The sequence below is a fragment of the Thermobia domestica genome, chromosome 8, assembly GCF_964235325.1.
Source record: "Thermobia domestica chromosome 8, izTheDome1.hap1.1, whole genome shotgun sequence".
Lineage (NCBI taxonomy): Eukaryota > Metazoa > Arthropoda > Insecta > Zygentoma > Lepismatidae > Thermobia > Thermobia domestica.
Genome location: NC_137461.1, coordinates 266,427,883 through 266,450,221, shown reverse-complemented (window position 1 = coordinate 266,450,221; position 22,339 = coordinate 266,427,883). Strand labels below are relative to the sequence as shown.

General features: G+C 33.9%; 1 protein-coding gene across 1 annotated transcript in view; it reads left to right on the top strand.

Annotated features, from left to right (window-relative positions):
- LOC145692013 (inter-alpha-trypsin inhibitor heavy chain H4-like) overlaps window positions 1–18,106 on the top strand; it is a 226,891-nt gene extending 208,785 nt beyond the window's left edge. The window contains exon 15 of the mRNA XM_081767311.1: window positions 17,874–18,106. Coding sequence (XP_081623437.1) covers window positions 17,874–17,949 — 76 coding nt within the window. The 3' untranslated portion in view covers window positions 17,950–18,106. The remainder of the gene's footprint in view (window positions 1–17,873) is intronic.
- The last annotated feature ends 4,233 nt before the right edge of the window (window positions 18,107–22,339 follow it).

Genomic DNA, 22,339 nt, shown 5'->3' with positions numbered 1-22,339 from the left:
CAACGATACTGTAATGTGCCATTACAGTTAAGGTAATGAAAGTTTTGTTTAGAGGGACTCAACACTTTCCGAACATACCGCGTACTTTAAATTTTTAATAAATAACTTTCCGTCCATGTATTAAATACAGTTGTTCTTTATTTAAATCAAAATAAATGTGGAGGTTTTGGAATAATCTAGTAGGAATTATATTTCTGGGAATAATATCTCTATTTATACATTATTTTATTGTAAACCCTGTATATGGGCATTTCAAATGGACGGGTTTTGAAATTATACATTGTAATTCTATACGAGAACATAGACCCTCAATTGGACAGAAATTCTTAAAATTATCCACCAATCTGATATTTGGTAGAATAATTTAGACCCCCTTTGTCCCTTTGAGATATACATATCCTCCCAAAATCCGGTTTCATCCAGTTTCTACTATTTTCTATTCGCTTTATATTTTCCGCCGCCAAAACTCTTTTTTCTGATTGAAACTATTTCCGACTCTCTAGTATTAAGGCGCGTTTCTTGTCATTCTTTACCTGGAAAAGCATTAAGCAACACTACGTTAGTTTGCTCCAAAAATATTTTGGTTTTCTTCAGCAGTAAGCACCAGAAATCAGGTAACAATGTATAAATTAGTTAAATAGACTCGTTGAAAGCAGAAAGGCGTGTTGAACAGTAAAATTCTGCATTGAAAACAGACAGTGTGATATAGACTTCAACCCAGGCGACGCCATTTTCGTAAATGTTAATAGTTATATAAGGATTCATCATGGTGTGTGATCTTTTTCAAAACCTGTTTGAAGATTAGTGTTTTCTCTTGATAACTCCCGTTATCCTCAAAATTTTTCTGTTAGGTTGCGATAGGCCTGTCCTAATAAAGTTTTTGTCTGTGTATGTAGTAAATGTGATTCTTTTATTAACATGGCGGTAGGTGTAGGTTTCTTTAGAGTTAAGTTAAATTTCATAATCTCAGTGTAAGTTAAAACAGGATCTCTCTCACTTATTCCTAAGTTGATCACCGCTTCCAACGATAATGAGCTAAGGTCAATAATTCATAAGGGTTCTTTTCCTCTCAGGAAAGGGACCCTTACCATTAGTAGTTTCAATATGCCCCTTCTGGGGCATTGAAGATATCTGTAATTGACTAACCATGATTTAGTTGATAAAAGGGCCACCTGACTCTGACCCTCTCCTCCTTTCTTAGTTCCCGAACCGGTTTAGAATGGTGAAATTAGTGACTGGTTCGGTGTGCATATAGTGGATTCGTGTGATAATATAGATTAATATGTTTAGTGATATGTGTTAGCATGCGTAACTTTCTTAGTTGATGTTTGATATGTGTAATTTAGTATGTGTTTACGTGTGTATGTGTGAATGTAAACATAATCTACTTAAGGGCAGTGTATTGCTGCTTATTGATTATTAGACTTCGGATTTTAAGGCAAATGCCTATTTTGTTCCCTTTATAGGAAGTAAAAAATACTTCGGATCTTTACGAATCATGAGGAATTAAGCCTATTAAAACACTTTATAAGTGCCCTAAAAATGCCTAAAATGGAGTTTAGCGCCTATTTTGGCCGTTTTGGCCTAAAAATGCCTAAAACTGCAAAAAATACAAAATTCCTGTATTTTTTAAATAAACTTTTTTTTTAGTGTTGAGTGAAATTTAATTGACAAATCTGAAGGCAGAGTGAGTGTGTTTGTCGAGGCTAATTTTAGTCTAACTCGTATGAAGAAGTGAAACGCAGAGGGTGGTTGTATGTAAAAAATTGTTTCTAAAAGTTGAGCTATTTCTGCTCAAGGTCAAGCCCATTTGTGAAAGACAAAGACAAACCATCCCTTTGCATCCTGCAGACACTGTACTGAAAGATCTCTATCTCTTTCTGTCTGTCTCTCTTTCCCCAGGGGCAAAACCAAAGCTATTGCTAAGTGCATATCGCAGTAACCAATATTCCCCTCCCTGCCGTTCTGCATTCTTGGAACTATTCCACCTTTTCTCTTCTGTAGCGGCTCACTTCAGCTCTTCTGTGATCCGTTCAGCTCTCTGGAATTTGGACAATAGTTTACACACACACATTCACAAATCAACACACAGCTCTATTGAAGCAAGAATCTCTTCGGGTCTTCGCTTTCAATATTTGGGAAAAACCAAAGTCCACGAACAGAAACGATTCATGAAGTGACGCGGTTCAGTTGACTGGAGTATCCATCCATGTATCATTTTCGGGTCAGTGCAGTGATTTATCTTAAACACGTAGTTCAAGAACGATACATCGTCTCTACAACGCATGAACAATTGGACTCAACGGCTTACAGCCCAGTCACAGATCTTGAGGATTCTTAAAAAGAAGTTTTGTATCATACGCAACAATGCCAAAGGAGAAGTCTTCAAAAAGTACCTTGATTCGCCAGTGGTTGCAAGAATTTCCAGATCTAACATACGATGGAAGAATAATCTTTTGTCCATTGTGCAGCAAGCAGGTAAGAAAAGCTATTTTTATTTACAGAATTTATAAATTTAATTAAATCAATTGTACACCCCCCCCCTCCTTGTTTCTGTATAGCTAGCTAAAGTAAAACCTTTATCAATGGGAGGTTAACTATTTTAAGAGACAACGTTACTGAGCTGCTGAACTCGTGAAAATCTAATTTACATGGAATTTAGATCAGTTAAGAAAAAACATAAAAATAATCCTGTAACACAGGAAAATCTTTAAAATGTAAAGACTTCTAGCAGCCTGCTTAAATGAAATATATGAACGATGGTTTTGAAAGTGCTAATGGAAGAAAGTGTCTAGACTTACACATTCAACAGTTTTAGGGATTCTCGGGGATCTTGAGAAAAGCGGACATGGCATTCTCGGTTCTTTCCGAAGGACTCCCCCCCCCCCCGAAAAAAAGCGGTAAAGGTTAAAAACAATGTAAGTTAAAGTTGACATATTGTGTCAGTAACTCCAAAAGGGGTCCTCTTTTCGGAGAAAAATGTTTAATGCCAGCAATTACTCGACAGTTTCAGGAGCTTAAGAAAACATATTTTTGCTATCTCGTTTTTCAAAAGAAAAAAAAAATACGAAAGAAGTTAAGAAAGGCGGGATTCAATTTTTTTTTAAATGCCAACAGTTCCAAAAGTTTGAAAGAAGAAATGTGCAATGCCAATATTGATTATCTTTAAAAAGTTAAGGAAACTGGATATATCCTTTCATCCCGAAAATATCTAAAAACGAGGATTTCAGTTTGAAAGAAAAACTAGAAATGTCAATATCTTGAAAAGCATAAAAGATAGGAAAAATGTTTAAAGGCCATTTTTTTTTTTTTTTTTTTTTGTTATTTTTCTCGAAAAAGAAAGAAAAGATCTGTTAATAGTTAAATAACGGCGTTTGAGGTTCATAGATTGTCTCAGAACTTGTTTTACGAAGCAGAAACTTGTTTGTCTCTTTGTTTTTTTATTTATCAATTTTGCTCGAGGTGCTACTGTCTATTGTCTTAAGATGCTATTGATTTCCATCCATAGTTACAGACAAATAAATTCCACACAGGGGCAAGAAAAGAACAGTCTGACACTCGTCTAACAAGAATTACAATTGCGGATAATTTTATTTTAGGACAGATCTTAAGAAAGGAAGAATTTGTCTCTGATGTTCTCTCCCCAAAGCCAAAAAAAAAAAAAAAGGAATTCTAATCGATTGCTCTCTCTCTCTCTCTCTCCTGATGAAGAATATCCATACACCTTTTGTCGCAGGGCCGCAAGAGACAACTAATTTCCAAAAAAAAAAAAATTAAAAAACGCCAATTTTATTTATTGTATCATGCTGATGTTCACGCTCAACTAAGGCATTGCTAATACTTTATTTTCGTTCTAACTTTGGTTTCTGTCAGTTGATAGTTGCAAAAATTTTGAATTTTTGAAATTTTAAAACGGCCCTTATTTTAAATTTTTGACAGGTCACTGATTTTCACACTGAAACATTTTAATCATATTTTGGGGAAAATTTGGTTCAAATCAGTTAAAATTTTGTAAATTACAGTTTTAAAGAAAATTTTAAAGGGACGATATTTTGAAATTTTTCATGCAATTATTTTGGCATCCAAATCTCAAACAAAATATTGCCAAATTATGTTTTAATTTTTGCCAAGTTGGAGTGTGTCAGCATTCGAAATTAAATAAAATATAGTGCTTAAAATTAAATTAGTTACAGTGCTTAAAATTAAATATTATTTCTCAGATATTGATATACAATTTTATTGCTTCTGTCTGTAAATTGGGGATTATTCTGAAGTAAAATGCTCATCGATTAGTCTTTTATTTGATCTGTTCTGATTCGAAATGGGACTGGGGTATATTGGTCTTTAACGAGGTAGACCAACAAGTTTGCCTTTTTGTCAACTTTAAATCAATAATGTAACGTTCACCGATTAAAAAAAAAAAAAAAAAAGCACATTACGACCAGAAAGGCAAGCAAACAGTGATGGTAGTTGTCGCAATTAGTGCTCTCAATCGGGTCAGTTCGGGTCGACTTTTGGTTGGACACCCTCGAGTAACGGGTCGGGTCAGGTCAGCCTAACTCGGGTCACGGGTCGGGTAGCGTTAGACCAACTCAGTTCACCGGTCGAGTCGGGTCACCCGAGATAGTTTGACCCGACCCGACTGGTGAACTGAGTTGGTCTAACGATACCAGACTCGTGACCCGAGTTAGGCTGACCTGACCCGACCCGTTACTGAGGGTGTCCAACAATAAGCTGACCCGAACTGACCCGTTTGAAAATACTAGTCGCAATGTACACGAAGAAAATTAGAGAATTTGAAACCGAAATTAAAGTTAAAACGCCACCATCTTCACTAGTTTTGTAAGAAGCATTTGAAAATATATTTCTAAGCGTTTTTTTTTTTTTTTTTTTTAAGGTTTCTCAGGAAAAGAAGTGCCACTTAAAGCAACACATTGATGGTGCTGGACATCTTGCCAAATCTAAAGCGAAGAAACAACAGAAACAGACACAGTTAACTCAGCCTTCTGGATCTGGAACTGCGAACACATTTAATGCGGATCTTGCTAGAGCCCTTGTCGCTGCCAACATCCCATGGAACACACTTCAAAATGAAACATTCCGACAGTTTTTACAGAAGTGGTGCCAGCAATCGATACCGTGTGAGTCAACACTCAGGAAAACGTGTTTGGATTCTGAATACAACAATACACTTGATACAATCAGAAAGGATATTGGCGATTCCAGCATTTGGGTAGGCGTCGATGAGACTACTGATGCATGCAATAGATACATAGTGAATGTTGTTGTAGGAAAACTTGATGAAGATGGACCTTCAACTCCTCACTTGTTAAGTAGCAAGGAAATTAAGAAAGTGAGTGCCCAGACAATTGCTTACACCGTGAACAAAAGTTTGCAACTTCTGTATCCTAGTGGTGTGGATGATTCTAAAATTCTTCTTCTTTGCACAGATGCAGCTTCTTACATGATTGCTGCGTTTAAGAACCTAAAACCTTTCTACCCCAACCTCATCCATGTTACCTGTGTAGCACATGCTTTTCATAGAATTTCTGAAACAATCAGGAACGAATTTCCTCAAGTCAATGCCCTCATTTCTAACATGAAAAAAACTTTTTGCAAAGCCCCATCGAGAATCGCTGTCTTTAAAGAAAAACTGCCTGGCATTTCTCTTCCTCCACAACCTGTCCTACCGCGCTGGGGAACATGGCTTGAAGCAGCTTTGTATTACGCAGAGAACTTGGACGCTATTGCTGGTGTTGTTGGCGAACTTCCTGGTGTGGAAAACATTGCAAGTGTTTCAGTTTTGAAGGAACTTTTCAAAGATCCCATTCTCAAAAGAGATCTTGTATATATCAAGTCAAATTTTTCATTCTTACCTACGACGATCACTAAGTTGGAAGCTACGGGAAAGCCACTTAGTGAACAGGTGTCAGTAGTTAACGAAGCCGAAAAGAAAATCCAAAGTGCTACGGGGAAAGTTGGGGAAAAAGTGCAGTGTAAGTGGGAAAGTGTAGTGAAGAAGAATGAGGGATTTCTTGTGTTGGCTCGTATAGGGAAAGTTTTGATGGGAGAGGATGAAACCATCCCCGACGAAGTGGAAATGAAAAATGTATCGAAATTTAAGTATGCTCCTGTAACATCTGTCTCAGTGGAAAGATCGTTTTCGGCAGCAAAGATGATCCTTACAGACAAAAGAGAGAGATTGACAGTCGAAAACTTTGAGAAACTGTTGGTAATTTACTGTTTCCAAAATTACGAATGAGCAAGTTGTGTACTGAATGAATCACCTGATTCACTGAAAACAAAAGATGTTAATAAAAAGGGGTATGTAATAATTTATACTATTATTTTTAGAGCCTATTTTTAATTTTTAGCGCCTATTTTCCTATTTTTAGTACCTATCTTAGGCGCCTAAAATTAAACTTTTTGGTGCCTAAAATTCCGAAGTCTATTGATTATTTATCTCTTTTCGTCCTTCGTAACAAGTACATTGATTCATAATAAAAATTCATAGTAACACTGTACCGTAATTACTTAGTGGATTGCTCATAATTATCGATGACAGAATACAAAATTTATTTAATAGTGCAAAGTTAGTTTTCGTGCTATCAATGCCATCTTGTGTCGGGTTGTGAACTATTCGCCGCTCGGTTTTTGTTACTCCCAGACTTAACGATCTGGTCAACATGAAAATAATACTTCTTTTGCAATTATTGATGAGTAAATATTAGTTCTGGCCCATATGAATAGGTATATATGTTATAAATGAACGTTCATAAAAAGTACAGTCATTTATATAGTCCAATAATCGAATTATTAATAATAGTAAACTTTACTTCTTCCCTTAACCTGAAGTTTGTCCATATGGTTTTATTTTTTTATCAGGCTGTGGTTTCAAATTCTCTCTCTCTCCATTTCTTTCTGTGAACAATCGCATTGTTGACATTTTCCGAAATATAATTACATGTAGTTAATAATATTGAATTTTCGTTGCATACAAAATAATTCGAAGAGAATAAATAAAGTGAAATATACTATGGTTTGTTTTGAAAGAATTTGATGTCAGTTCATACAAGTTCACGCGAATTGATTAGTATATTATAGTAATTTCTGGATTTTAATATAAATATATATTGAGATTGTTTTGTACAGTCTTATGCGTAATTGTAGAGTGTAGGGTGTCTGAAAATAAATCGACGTTATAGGAAAATGGTTAAATATAAAAATGAGTAATGATAATATTAATGATATATATATATATTGTACTGAGAGTGAGTAAATAATAGAACGACCATGCGTATATATGCCCGGTTGTAAATTTTACTACGAGGTATTGATTTATTTATATAATGGTAAATATTTAGTACACTAACCATTACGTTAGAATATTGTGTGAAGCGTGTATTATGGAAAAAGGATGGATTGTATTTTCACTTTGAGGCTTGACATTTAGTAGTAATCGGACACACTAGCTGATCATACAGTCTGACGATGTGAATAGTGGTCATATAGCAAATGTTTCCGGATATTTTTCAGTTAATCACAGAACGGAATAACCATTTGCAGAATTGGTACAATTTAAATCTACGCGTTTAGTTTATATTACAACGATAATGTTATATATAGTATTTGCTATCTGTGCCAGCTTATAAAAAGAGATCAGAGGCGAATTATTTGAGCAGTATTATGTATAAAAAAGAAAGACACATAGAGATATCGAGAGTTTATTTTTGTAATCTTTAACTAGAAACAGAGTGGTTGCTATGGAAACGTAGTAAATAAGTGTGTATGTATGTAGACATCTTGTTGGATATGCATGGGGTTGATTATGTACGCTTCTCATGTTTGAATATTAAAAATCAGCTAAGAAAGTGATAAAACGTTTGAATTATTTTTAAGATTACTAAACTTGAACTTACGAACCACCTTCTAAAAATTGGTGCCTCAACACCGGGAAATATAAAAGTGTCGTTTTGAAGAATATTAAAAACGGCAAGCTTTCAACGTGACCTTAGTGTTACCATATTGAGAAGCGGTAAGGTGATACACCGAAATTTTGCAATGAGTGCAACAGATAGTGACATAACTGGTGATCAGAGTGTGTATCCAGAAATGAATCCTAATGAAAATTTGACTGACATTTTAAGAGACTTAGTACAACAAATTAAGAACCAGTCTGAGCAAATTAATGATCAGGTTCGAAAAAGTGATGAAATAGTACAACAAATTAGGAACCAGTCTGAGAAAATTAATGATCAGGTTCGAAAAAGTTATGAAATAGTACAACAAATTAGGAACCAGTCTGAGCAAATTAATGATCAGGTTCGAAAAAGTGATGAAATAGCACAACAAATTAGGAACCAGTCTGAGCAAATTAATGATCAAGTTCGAAAAGGTGATGAAATAGTACAACAAATTAGGGAACAAGGTCAACACTTTGATGAAAAATTGGATCAGAAGATAAACCAGCTAGCTAAGGATTTTGATGAAAAGATAGCGAGGTTAGAACAATGTAATGAAAGCAGATGGGATCTTATTCAACGTCAACTGAGTCAGACGAACCAACACATAGTAGAAAAATTTGAACAGTACGACGAAAAAATTGAAAAGTAACACAAAGATTCACGGAAGTTCAAGATTCAGTAGATGGCCTAGAGTCAATGATAAATGCTCACGCCAATCACATTAAAATATTGCAAAATGAGGTGAATTTTATCAAGGAGAAGTGTATTCCCGAAAGTGCATCCCAGGACAATGGATACATGAATGTGGTGCATCCTGCATCTACAGGTTGTGAACCTACTCGTCATCCCAGACCAATTTTGGAACTTAATGAATCTTCGAGCTGTGAAGAGAGTACTGATAGAGAAAGAAGAGTGAGGCAACCATCCCGGCGGAAACACAACTCTAACAGGGGTATGAAGATTAATACAGGTAAACCGTTACGATTCAGCGAAGTTAAATCGCTTACAAAATTTAGTGGTGTGCCGGAAGATATACCCGCTAGGGCATTTCTTGAAAAATTTCAGGATGAATGTGAGCTCATGGGTGTAGATGAGTCTCAGTTTTTAAAATTATTACCACATGTATTATTACCACCCTGTTTAACATGGTTCTAAGCTATCAGGGGTAGTCTTCGTACATATTCTGATTTCAAGAATGCTCTACTATCGAATTATGAAATGATTTTATGATAGCGAATAGAGATGCCGTCTGGCGAACGAAACATTTTAATCCAAAATTACACAGGAGTATTACAGAATTAGTAGTATCTACATATAATGAGTTAAGATCACTAAATCCAAATCATCCGGAATCCCGAATTATAGCTTCCATTAGAATCTTATTACCATTTCGACTACAACAGTTGTTAAAGTCGGCGCAGTGCATTAGCTTTAATCATCTAATTATGCTTATTCAAAATTATGAAAGTCAGTCGGCAATACAGAATAACAATAAAATGCAGGATAGAGGTCAGGGTAATTATGGACGCAATCAGACACAATATGCCTCTGTTCGTAAAATAAATATACAACCTGAAAATAATTCTAATGTCCATAGTTTTAATAATAGAATGAATACGTATAATGGTACAGGTAATCAAACGCAACCTAATCATAGAAATGGAGCTAGGAATTTTAGAAATAGCAACAGGAATTTCAGTGGAAGTAATAATTATCGCCGATTTTCACAAAATCAATTTGCAGATGGCAGGAATTCTGTAAATAGGAATCAAAATATGGTAACAGTGCCTAATCGCCAAGGAAGTACTATAGAATGTGGGATACAATGTAACTTAAATGAAGTTATAAATCAACGTAATTTAAACAAGAGTGTGCTGATGTGGGAGGGGTTAAACCCATGTCAGCATCGAATACTTCTAATCAATTTCCTGATCGTGAAACTAATTTAAAGCTTTTAGATACAAATGTCATTTGTCAATGATCCATTTACGAAGAGTACAGAAATTTAAATCTCGAAATTCGAAAATTGAAGAGCAACAATTGGGAAAAGTTAAAATTCAACCTAAAGATTTGGTATTTGTACGATTACATCCTCAGAGTGACGCTACATTAAAAAGGATATACAAATTTTGTGATTTGTACGCTGGACCTTATTTATGTTCTAAACAACTCAGTCCTAAGGTATTTGAACTTGTGGATATAAAAACGGGAAAAACTTTAGGACTACGGAATGTTGATGAAATCAAGCTATGGCAGCCTACTGAAAGTACTAGAAAACGGTGGTTAGAGGTAGTCAAAACTTTAGTTCCTTCTGAGGTCATGACGCAAGCAAATATAAATACCAATTGATAAAAAAAAGTTCATTGTGTTAAACTTTGTTATTTTATCGTTGAATTTCCAGAATTGTGTATTTTATTTGATGTTTGATGTTTGTGTTTGATGTCTTTTGCAAAGTTCTCTCATAATTACTTATATGAATATTATAAATATTTAAAAATAAAAGATCATAATTTTAATGTAAACGTATGAAGGTAACCACAGATATATAAAATAGATGCAATTTATTATATGGAAAGAATAAGAATAATGAATATCGAATCTCTTAATTTTTCAAAGTTTACTAATGTATTAAATGATACCCTCAATGTGTTTATATGTTCTAATTTTGTTGCCTTCTGACCCTACTAATATTTAATATTATAAAGATCTTTATTTGTAATTAATGTTGTTTGAACATGAAGGAAACTATCAGTTAGGTTTAATTTTTGAATAGCCTCATCGACGATAATTATAAATCGACGTTCCTAGTATTGATATATATTGATAAATATAAAAATGTGTAATGTTATAATATGTTATATATATAAATGGAAGAGTAAAATATTTGTATTAAAAGTGATATTAAGTATATACGAGGGTTATTCAAAAGGTAGGTATTTTATAATCTTCAACCCAGGTTTCTTTCCTTCATAGCAGAATTATTACGGAAGTCCCGTCCGCACGACATCTACAACGATAACGTTGTATATAGTATTTGCTATCTGTGCCAGCTTATAAAAAGGGATCAGAGGCGATTTATTTGAGCAGTATTATGTATAAAAAAGAAAGACACATAGAGATATCGAGAGTTTATTTTTGTAATCGTTAGCTAGAAAAAGAGTGGTTGCTATGGAAACGTAGTAAATAAGTGTGTATGTATATAGACATCTTGTTGGATATGCATGGGGTTGATTATGTATGCTTCTCATGTTTGAATATTAAAAATCAGCTAAGAAAGTGATAAAACGTTTGAATTATTTTTAAGATTACTAAACTTGAACTTACGAACCACCTTCTAATATTTGCGATACTACTCTGCAACTTTAATTTTTTTCCCACGTCACCTGATTAAGCTAAGTTCATTATTGTTCGTAGTGGTGACGAAATGGATAGAATCGAACAATCTAGTAAATTTAGCGTAAGCTAACAAAATTTATCTAATACTCTAACAGTTATTTACAGAAAAGTGGTATATTAACAAATACTCTTCCCTTAGTTTCAAGCGACAAAAATTTAAATTTTATTAGTCTAATTTTTTTTCAAGAGCCGTCACTTAATTTCATGAAATTCAGAATTGTTGTTCTCATGATAATATCATAGAATTGTTTGGAAGGAATTTCCCCAATCCTATTACATATACAGGGTGTCCATATAAAAACCCGTATTCCTCGCGTATCGGTTAATGATGTCTAATTAAATTGCTTGTGAGGTGACAACACTGTCTTAAAAATTGCCTACACTCTGTTTTATCGGAAATTTAAGTGCAGCAGTGTGTTCGTGCGTCAGTTGTGAGAAGCTCGTACTGTTGATTTGTTGCAATGTGTTATGTGTTGAATCAGTGCTTGTGGTAACAAGAAACATTTGCTAATGGTTGTTTGGCCCCTTGCTTTACCTCATATCAGTTGAAGCATGGTTTCCTTGTCAGGTTATGTAAACTCCCAGAATTGCAGATACTGGTCGCAGGACAGCCCACATATTCTGCACTTTCAGGATGTATGGATACTTGCACATAATTTGAAGTACTCACCAAGTACCTCTGTAAAAATTGTTGCGGAAGTACCACAGGATTCTGAAACATGGATAGTTGTATAACACACATACAAATTCACAAGCGAAGTCTTGATCCGACTATAGTAGGTCAAATAGTTTTAGAGCTATGGACCTTTAAAGAAGCTGTAGACCTTTTCATTTTTGTTCATGTTTTCGGCAGCCTATAACTCTGAAACGACTGATTTCTGCGCCTAGGTTGGTCTATACGTTTTGTCTTACCTTGGTGTCAGGAATCACCTCCAAACTTTGTTGGTGTTGTTTTGAAACATCTTTTATAACCTTGCTTCCGTATTCCTAATCTGTGCGAAAGAAAATGTTTATTTGAATGACGTATTGAGAAATGCTGATGATTTAAGATGAAGATGTATTTACAATATCGTCTACATAATTCTGTTGTGTAAGCACTGTTCTATGTAGATGAATTTCTTTATTCAAGAGAGAGAGAAGAAATGCTATGAAGATTAGAGGAGATGCTGCTGATAAGTATGAATAAAGTGATGGAATGAAGAAAGTGCGAGAACCCCAAGAAATCTAACACACAAGATGTTTATGTTTGTTCACCAGAAAGCCCATTTAGCGTAAGCGGGAATAGAATCAGGGACCCCACGCACCAGAAGTGAACGCTCTATACGACTTTTTTCGTCTTTTTTCCCCTATCACTAACCCACTACACCCTCTTTCTTTATTCAAGAAAACAAAGTTGAATAATTGGTATCATTCAAAACTGCCAATTTGATCAATCAATTATTTCATATAACAAGAATTTTAGGAATGATCCGAAAAATGAATCAAAATATTGCGATCTTGGCCAATATTTAGTTTCTGGATCAGGGGCCACAAAATTTTCGAACGGCCCCTAAAGAGAGTTTTCGTATTTTCTACTGAATAAACACATCATACTGAGTTAAGTTATAGTTTGTGTTTGGCTACGCTATATGTAGTTCTCCAGATATAATTCGTACAAGAAAATTTTTGACTGAAATATATTGGATCTTGGATCAGGAGCCACAATTTTTTTGAACGGCGCCTAAATAGAGTTTTCGTATTTTCTACGGAATAAACACATCATAATGAGTTAAAAGATAGTTCGGGTTCGGCTACAAAATATGTAGTTCTCCAGATATTATTCGTACAAGAAAATTTTTTGATTGAAATATGTATATTGGATCTTTCGATTCAATAATGTATCGCTTATGTGTGCTAGATAAAATTTCTTTCATTCAACGATTTCTTTGTCTTGCATTTATGCATTGAATTAATTTCTTATTTGCACAAAGTTAAGGTATAAGGGATTGTTCTATGATTGTATAACTTTAATTTCAAACTACAACCATCGTAAATTTTCCGAAATTCACAGTAGGTCACTGTTCTATACGAATTTAGTATATTTTCCCCCGACAGATAAATCTACAAAAGTTCGTGAAATAAAAATAAACATTATTGTGACAGACTAAATACTGCGAAGTGCTTGAAACGATATCAGATTCGAAATTTTCTGTTGCAAATGTCCTCACATTTTAGTGGGGCGTGACTAGGTTCTTTGCATATTCTGCGTGATTAACGAAAACATTCGAGACTTTTGAGAATTGAAAATTTCTTCCTCTTTTGGTAAGATGGTTACAAAATCGCATTTCCAAATCCTTACATTTTAATTGATTATCTTAGACAATTTTGAATAATTCTTGCATAAACGCTTGATCTAAGAACATTCTTCAGAACTCGGATGTTAAATTCTTTTTCTTAGTCAGGTATATTGTTTCATGCCTAGAGTTTAACGTCCCGTCTAGAGGTTAAGGGACTTTAAACTCTAGACATGAAAAATATATTTTCCTTGCCTCATTTACGCTCTTCTCAATGCACGTTTTACAGAAATGATTATCATTATTGCTACATGCATAAATATCTTCTGGCAGACATTCTTCGTCAGAACAGTATTTGCATTGCAAAAGAATGTTATTTGCTCTTGCTTGTTCAACTGCTTTCTTCCGAACCTCTTTCTTTCGGTCTGCTTCAGTATAATGTCTTCCTTCTTTTAGAAATGAAACTTCATGAAGGAATGCAATGTTTATATCGTCAAAAATGTTACAAAAATGTTGCAGTTTGATATATCAAGTTGTTATTCGCCCGCAATACCAGTTCTAAATAGCTTCTATTAAGTCTTCGGTACTTTGAAGCTAGATAAGCCAATGCATATGCCCGATAGAAGCCGTCAACTACACGATTGGAATTCCGGAAGTACTCCAAAGGTCCTGGATACCATAGCAAAAACTATTCAATGTCAAATTGTGTGCAAAATTTAGATCTTATGTTTTCCAATTGCTTTGTTTTGGACGTATTTTCTTCTCGAATGATGTATTCGGAAAATCTTTAAATTGGTCAGAACATACATAATAATGACCCAAGATATCGTAGAAAAACTCAGGAGCTTGGTCTGGTAGCTTAACACTTAGTATATTGTATGACATTCTATTTGTGTCTTTATTTGTTGAACAAAAACATGCTATATTGTCAATGGGAAGTGTTCGATTGGAGACCTTAAAGAATTCTGGTATACTAGAAACAGTATCTGTGGCACTGGAAGACGAAGGTGATGTTTCAGACATAGATCGATTGTTTGAGACAGCTTCAAAGAATGCTCCTCAAGGTGTGCCTTGTGCTATTCTGGGAGTAATGATAGATAACTATTTATCTGATCAAGTTGTTACAAGCATCGTCTAACCTTTTGGACAATTGTTCGATCTTATTAGAATCCATCTCTGTGGAAATGTCTCTTTAAAAATTTGTAATCGATCTCCATTTCGATCTCTCGAATTATTTCTTTCCTCCGATTGTGATGTCTGTTCGTTATTATTTTCAGTCTCTGAAGAAATGATTTCATCTTCATGTATTTTTGCTTTCTTAAACTGTAGCAAGGGCTCATTAAGTATTTGTTTTCTTTTTCTGTTACTTTTCTCCTTAACATGGCCTTCTTCGGACTTAATTGGTTCTGGTTTCGATTCCTCATAATTCTCCTTTGTTTCTACCTTTATTTTACTGCCACGTTCGTTATTCTTCATTGAATCCAGAACTAGTTAGAATATATTCTTAGCGTCTCTGTTTGCCTCCAAATAAGAATACATTTCACCCAAACTCCTATAATTTAAAATCTTTTGAATAAACCTTGCTTCAGATAACAGGTCTTCAACATACTCACCTCTTTCCAATGTGTTATCATCCATACTAATGATTGTTCTTAAAAAATTCTCTAGTTTGATACTCTAAGGTTTGGGTTCTCTGAGTTCATAATGTAACAGTCCCTTGCTTAATGTTTAAAATCACTCGAAAATATTTTTCATTTCATTTCGGCCTCCCATTGGACACCCTCTTCATAGGCTCGAACTTTGAGTTCCAGAAGCCTACTATCTGATTATGTAATAAATAAAAAATATAAGTCAATAAAAGTAAATATGTTATTGTATTGATATTTCTTATAGTGTCACTATAGTAAATATTAACTTGAAAAAAATTATTGTTTAAAATCAATAATAATACACCAACAATAATAACATAAAAGAGGATAATATGATTGTTCGAAACAACTAAAATGAATATATATTTCTTAAAATTTTCAGGGGGGATGTTTATAATTGAACAAATAAAACTTTCGATTTTCCAGTCGTGTTATATTTTATTCGAATCGACATTTCAAAGATCAACAATTGTCTTATCATAAGAGGTTCATCTTTTAGGCAATTGTTGAATAGATATAGTTTTTTTTATATAACTTTGTCACATCGGTATAATTTTATAATTCAGCGCGTAACAAATATTTCTACAACTTTCAATTTAATTCATATTTATATTTATTATTTTCTGAATTACTATTATTGTTGTTTTATTGTTTATCTTTTCAGTTTTCTTATTACAGTAGGACGTCGATATAATGAACTAATTGGGACCACAGGTAGTTCGGATTTTCAAATTGTTCGGATTTTCGAAAATGACCAAGATAATGCCATTTAGGCTTAAATATACTATACTGTATGCTTTTTTTTATCGATACAGTGGTTATACAGTACATACAGTAATTACAATACCTTACGTAAGGCTACTTACATTTAGTGTTTCTGAAGAACATGCTTGTACACTAAATTACACTGTTCTTGTAACACACTTAAAACTTACTTGTATAGGCCTAAGGGAAAATAAAATTAAAAATATGTATGACAATTACATATGAATGAGCTTTTATAAAAACACTGTCTTCATACAAATTTGTTTATCGCTAGCGCTAGGACAACATGTAAAAAGCTTCTAGGGACCGCTTTCGGATTTTTGACGTTTCAGATTTTTGACGTTCTGGGATTATCGACGTCCTACTGTATATTGAAATGTTCCAAATTTCACTTAATACCAGTTTTTATTATAGGTGCTATCCCGTAATACGATTCCTATTCCTTCTCCTAATAAACTTTTATGTCCTTCCGAGGTTCTGTTATTACCTGATGTGTCTCTAAACAAAATTTAGTAGTTTTCTTCTAATGCTGTTGTGCTAATGCTGAGTTTTGCATTTCACGCATCTAATTTTAATTGTACGTTTCCTTTATGCAATGTACGTTAATTCGAAATTCAAATAATAGACTATCCCGATAATAGTGGAATTTACAACTCGAATTGTGTTATTTAGTCCAAACTGTGCTTCGAATCCTGTATAAATATATCATTAGAAAGAACACTAAATAAATAAATTATTTATAAGGTGTATAATATTGTACTGCAAATATACGTAGGTTATAACTGTGTGTAGGGAATAAACAGGAAAGTTGGAGGACTTTAAGCTTTAATTTGAAGGATTCCAGAGTTCAGATCTTAAGGGGATTGTAAATGTTAATAATAATAATAATAATAATAATAATAATAATAATAATAATAATAATAATAATAATAATAATAATAATAATAATAATAATAATAATAATGTGCCTACACCTATCATAGTAAAGTATATCTTATTGGTTTCCTTGTTGTACAGAAGTCACAATCTATTTCCTATTCAATACCATTCACACCATATTTATAACTAAGAATTAGAGTGTCTACGTAACGCACACGCAACAATAATATTAGACTATTAACACGTATTTTTGTACTTTTATACTATTAACCCTTTTAAGATTCCTACTTTTTGAAGTAAATTTTAGACTTCCAGTCAAACAACTAATGCTTTCTTACTATTTATAGTAGGATGATGGTCCATACCTCGTTTTTTCTCAGAATAGAACATCCTTTAAAATGTCCCCGTATTATACACCAGAAACGGGAAAACCGGGAATTTTTCGAAAAAAATAAAAGTTTTGCGCCCCTCGGGTCCGCGCCTGGTTTCACTTAGTAATCTGAAAATCTCTTGAAAAATACGTAGTTATATATACAATGCCTGTGCAAAAAAGTGACACCCCTCTGCCCCCACTTGCTGCCACTGAATTGACCATCCGGTTCCAAAATGTATCTGGGGTGTTCTTTGGGTCATGCTTGACTTGACCAATAAAAAAAAAGCCGGTTTCAATACGTGTTATATGAGTTTAATAAGCGTTTAAACACAACATTACTCCATGGTACAGATTCGTACCAAAAATCCTCAATGGGTTAATGAGGTGAGGTAATCCCCTTTTGTCAACACGCAACAGTGATTAGTTCCCGCCAAACATCAGTTCGGATACCACTGGTTTTGTCAACTTATGAATACACGTAGCTTATGCAAACATTACTTGCTTTAACGGAATACATTAAAATTGTTAATCAAAGAACTAAATTTCTCCTTTTTACCCTTTCTTTAACTTTCAGGTATGCTGGTGTTTGCTGCCCAACCGCACTGAAGGAAATTTTAGTTGCAATCGAAAGTAAATACTGTTATCTGTAACATAAATAAAAATTTTGCAAAAAAAAATGTAATTATGTATATAATATTATGCTTTGGGATGAAATAAAATCCTAACACTGTGGTTGAAGTTGTAGTAATTATTATAGAACCCCGAAATATTAATATTTGACATTGAAATAAAGGTTTTATTTATCTATGTTTCTTGATTTCGTTTACTTTTTTTAAATTTATTTTCTAACTCTTATGTATTCACAAAAGACAAGGAGCGTAAACTAATGCGAAAACAAAATACAGTAAAAATACTGGTTTCTGTTCTATTTGCGATTATTTCTCCTTTATTATAAAAGTATTGAAGTTTTCGCCTGGTTTATTCTTTTAGACTGTGGACCAAGGTTTATCTTCTGTTACGGATGATTGTCCCTTAATTCTACAGATACTCAGCCAATTTAGGTTATGCACCGCACAGTGAATATATATAGCTCGTTCCTCAATTTCTTGAAGTCTCTTCTGAACACCTGAGTAAGCACTACTCATCACAGCAGCGTCATCATATCCTTGCCCTCTTCATTTTTTACAGACAACCCCAAATTCTCCAAATAACTTAACATTAAAGTTGCAAGTCCGAATGCAGTTGGATTTCTTATATGCAAAAATCCTTTTAAAAAAAAATCTTCAACCCCGACTCGTCTAGAAATTTCGTTTTCTAAGCTACCGTTTACTTCTGTAAAATTTACATAGCGAATAATGAAACTCATTTGATCTTTCTTTGATAAATCTTGGCCCGTATCAATGATTAATGAGAAAAATGGCATTCTTTTAATTTCCTTCAACAAATTAGTTACTAAGTTTCAATGGAGATTTGATTGTCAATACCATGGCTGAATACCCAAATACAAATACCTTTGAATACCCAAAGGCATACTTAATCTGTCCTTTGGGTAGACTGATTACCCGTGCTAATGTAGGGTCATATTTAGCTAACTACTGTACTAGAGACGAAAATTTTCCATCGTAGCTTCCATCATGTTCTTTACTGTCTCTAAATGCTAATGTGTTTTTGCTAATGTGAGTGTAATATCGAAGTCTCTCCAAAACCTGGGCCCAAAACTTTGCTTTAAATTTCTTTTCGCTCTTAGTGAATCATAAGTGGTTTCATCCATTTTCCACTTATCAAAATTTTCTGTGCGGCTTTAGCTTTTTTTTTTTTTTTTTTTTTTTGATAATCCTTGCTAGTCTCTGATCTCTGTTGCCCATCCACTTTTACTTTCACCAGGGAATAACCAACATGGCAAACAATACGCATAATCCAGTTTCTTTGAATAATTCAGCCATTTTACCTGCAATGACTGCCCCGATTTTGTAATTGTTTTGTAATACACAGAGGAAAATCTTCTATTCTTCTCATTTTTCGGAAATGGACCATTTGGCTGACAAGATCCAGATTTCACAATAAAATGCTTAATATTGTCACATAAATTAACATTTTCATAAAGACCTTTATCAGTTAGATTCTCTTGCTTCAGCATATAGGCAATAAGGTCTTCTTTAGAACTTGAAGCTTTTGTCCATGTGCTAAGAGCATGAATAAAGAACAGAGAATAAAGAGCAGAGAATAAAGGCTAATAAGACAAACAAGGAATATGGATACAGCGTACTCAATGAGCTTCGAAATCGGACCATAATCTCTTAAGAGTCCCTATCACTGCGAAATTAAAATACCGCTAATTTTACAGTTATTATGTGATATCTTCAAATAGATAAAAGATAATCGAAATATGGATCAAGACCTCCCTAGACGATGTTATTTTGCATGATTTACCGTTATCACGAGTCACCTAGTAGCTTTCCGTTTGCAGTTATTTAGAAACCGCGAAAATAAATGCCGATTTTCTAAATGTCAGGAAATCGAAAGCAGATAAATGAGTCATGATAACGGTATCTCACGCAAATAATATTGTCTAGAGAGGTCTTGTTCCGCTTTTCGATTATCTTTTATCTATTTGAAGATATCACATAATTACTGCAAAATTAGCGGTATTTTAAATTCTCGGTGATGAGGCGTTTTAATTTTTACAAATGTTTTTCTTTTGTCCTATGTTTAGCTTTTTTTTTTTTTTTTAAGAAACTTTGAAAATTCGTTGTGGTGTTTACTCTATTAATAGTAATAAAGATGTTATTTCTGAACTAGAATTATTCTGCTCATTGAATTGTTAACTTCTGACAATCAAACTTAATAGTGTTTCCGATACACCTCTTAGTGCTATGACATAAAATGAAAATGAAATGAAATATTTTCAGTTTAAGGTCCAAAGTTATGTCCTTTAAGCTAAGGGAGACGGATGATTAAGGCAAATGAGTGATAATGGAAGAAATGGTGAAAGAAAATGTGGGAGGAGACGGGAGTACCCCAGACAAACGCTACAGACACGGTACTGTTCACCACAAACTGACTTGGCCGGGCATTCAACCAGGGACCCCTTGCCCCAGAGATAAGCGTTCTACCATTGAGTCGTCGGCTAAGACATAAACTTCAACGCATTACTTCTAAGCACGTAGCAAATCATTTGCATTAAGTTTAATCTATCTAATATAAATAAAATAAAGACTTTCTTTGTCTGTCTGTGTGAGGCCTGAGAACCAGACGAATGGACCGAAAGTTACCAAATTTTGGTTACGGGTACCTTAGTCTAGGCCCCAAACCAAGACGAAGCATTTTTTTTTTTCGAAAATTAAACCAGTGTGTCTCAAGGGGAAGCCGTTTATCGGGACATGTAAAAAGTAGTAGAAAATGACCGACATTAGTGTCGAATTCATAGTTTTTGCGGTAGCCGAGATCAATGGTGAAACTCCGTTCGCATTAATTTTCAAGTTCACCTCATTCGGCTGCGGAACGGGGCTCACGGGGGGGGGGGGTACCGAGACATGTAAAATAATCCAAAATAACCTATATTAGTTTCAAATCCATAGTTTTCACGGTCGTTGAGATGGAAAATGAAATGAAGTGAAATCTTTGAGTTTTACGTCCCATGCTTATGCCGGTTAGGCAAAAGGAGACAGTGATGATGAGTAATGAATGAAATGGTGGAATGAAGAAATTAAGGCAGGTTGTCGTAACCCTAATTTATCATTAAATTTACCCCCAAGTCCATAAACCTGAAATCCTCCTGTACAGTTATATTTCAATTTCATTCATCATATACGAATCCTCGAACCAGTTTTTCCGCTTCAGTAATTGTCGTCTTGATACAAAAGTAAAATCTTTTTGAACCTAGGAAATTCTCGTTATTCTCTATATTGTGCTAATATAACTACCAACGCTAACATAACTATCAATGTGTGCATCTAATATGATACAAGATGATAGTGATTTAAAAGCTAGTAAATGGACGAAATAACAAATGGAACGACAAAATGAGTGACGTAGTCACTGTGAAATTAGTGGCAAAACTTGGTTTTCTTAATCTCGAAATTGGAAAAATGCATAAATAAATAAGTCTACAAACTGAATATGTGTTATTAACAATCTATAAATATTATTTCATGTGTTCATAGCTAAATAAAGTGAAATTAAGTACATGAATGCCAAAAGCGTGCCATACAAACGTGTAACACAAACTGCCATCTGAAAGTACAAGAAAGGTCTCGTTTAAACATCATCTTAAGTTTTTTTCATATGAGATATAATAGAATGTAACTAGATTTTCAAATTTACGCTTTATTTTTATTAATTCTTTTGTGTTTCTCTTTCTTTCATCCTCCTGTTAATATCAAATCTATGTTGATGTAATCTAAGATCCCATGTGTAATGATATCTTTATATGTATACTTATTGGCATGTTCTTAACACTTTGTGTTTATTTTAATAGAAGTAATAAATGTTGACAAAATTTAGCTACTTGATAGCTTCCTTTAAAGCTGATTTACTTAAGACAATACATTGTCCTGTATGAATGTTTATGTGTGTGTGTGTGTGTGTGTGAACGAGTAATAACTTTAGTTTTAAGTGGTAGCTTTTAATGTGAATTTACGATAATAGTACTTACTATATGTGTGTATATTATTCTATGTGTATATTAGTTCATGCCAAGGTCATGAAAAATAAGTAACTTTATCTAAATCAAGATCGGCTCTGAAAGGAAAGATAAAACAAGAAAATGAGCCGAGATGACGATAGTTTCTACAAGAGTTTCAGAAACTCTGATTTGTGGAAAATATGTAAATCACCTTGATCTTTTTTCTTGGCTTATTGAACTGTGTGCTAGATCTCCGCTATGGAAATTTAGGTACTGCATAAAGATTACTTAACGTTTGGAAATAACAGATAAACTATAAAATTAATACATCTCATCACCTGGACTTGGTCAGGGTAACTCCCACTTGTGCATTTTCCTGGATCGAGGTCAGGGTAGTATGAGGGAACATGTGTCTC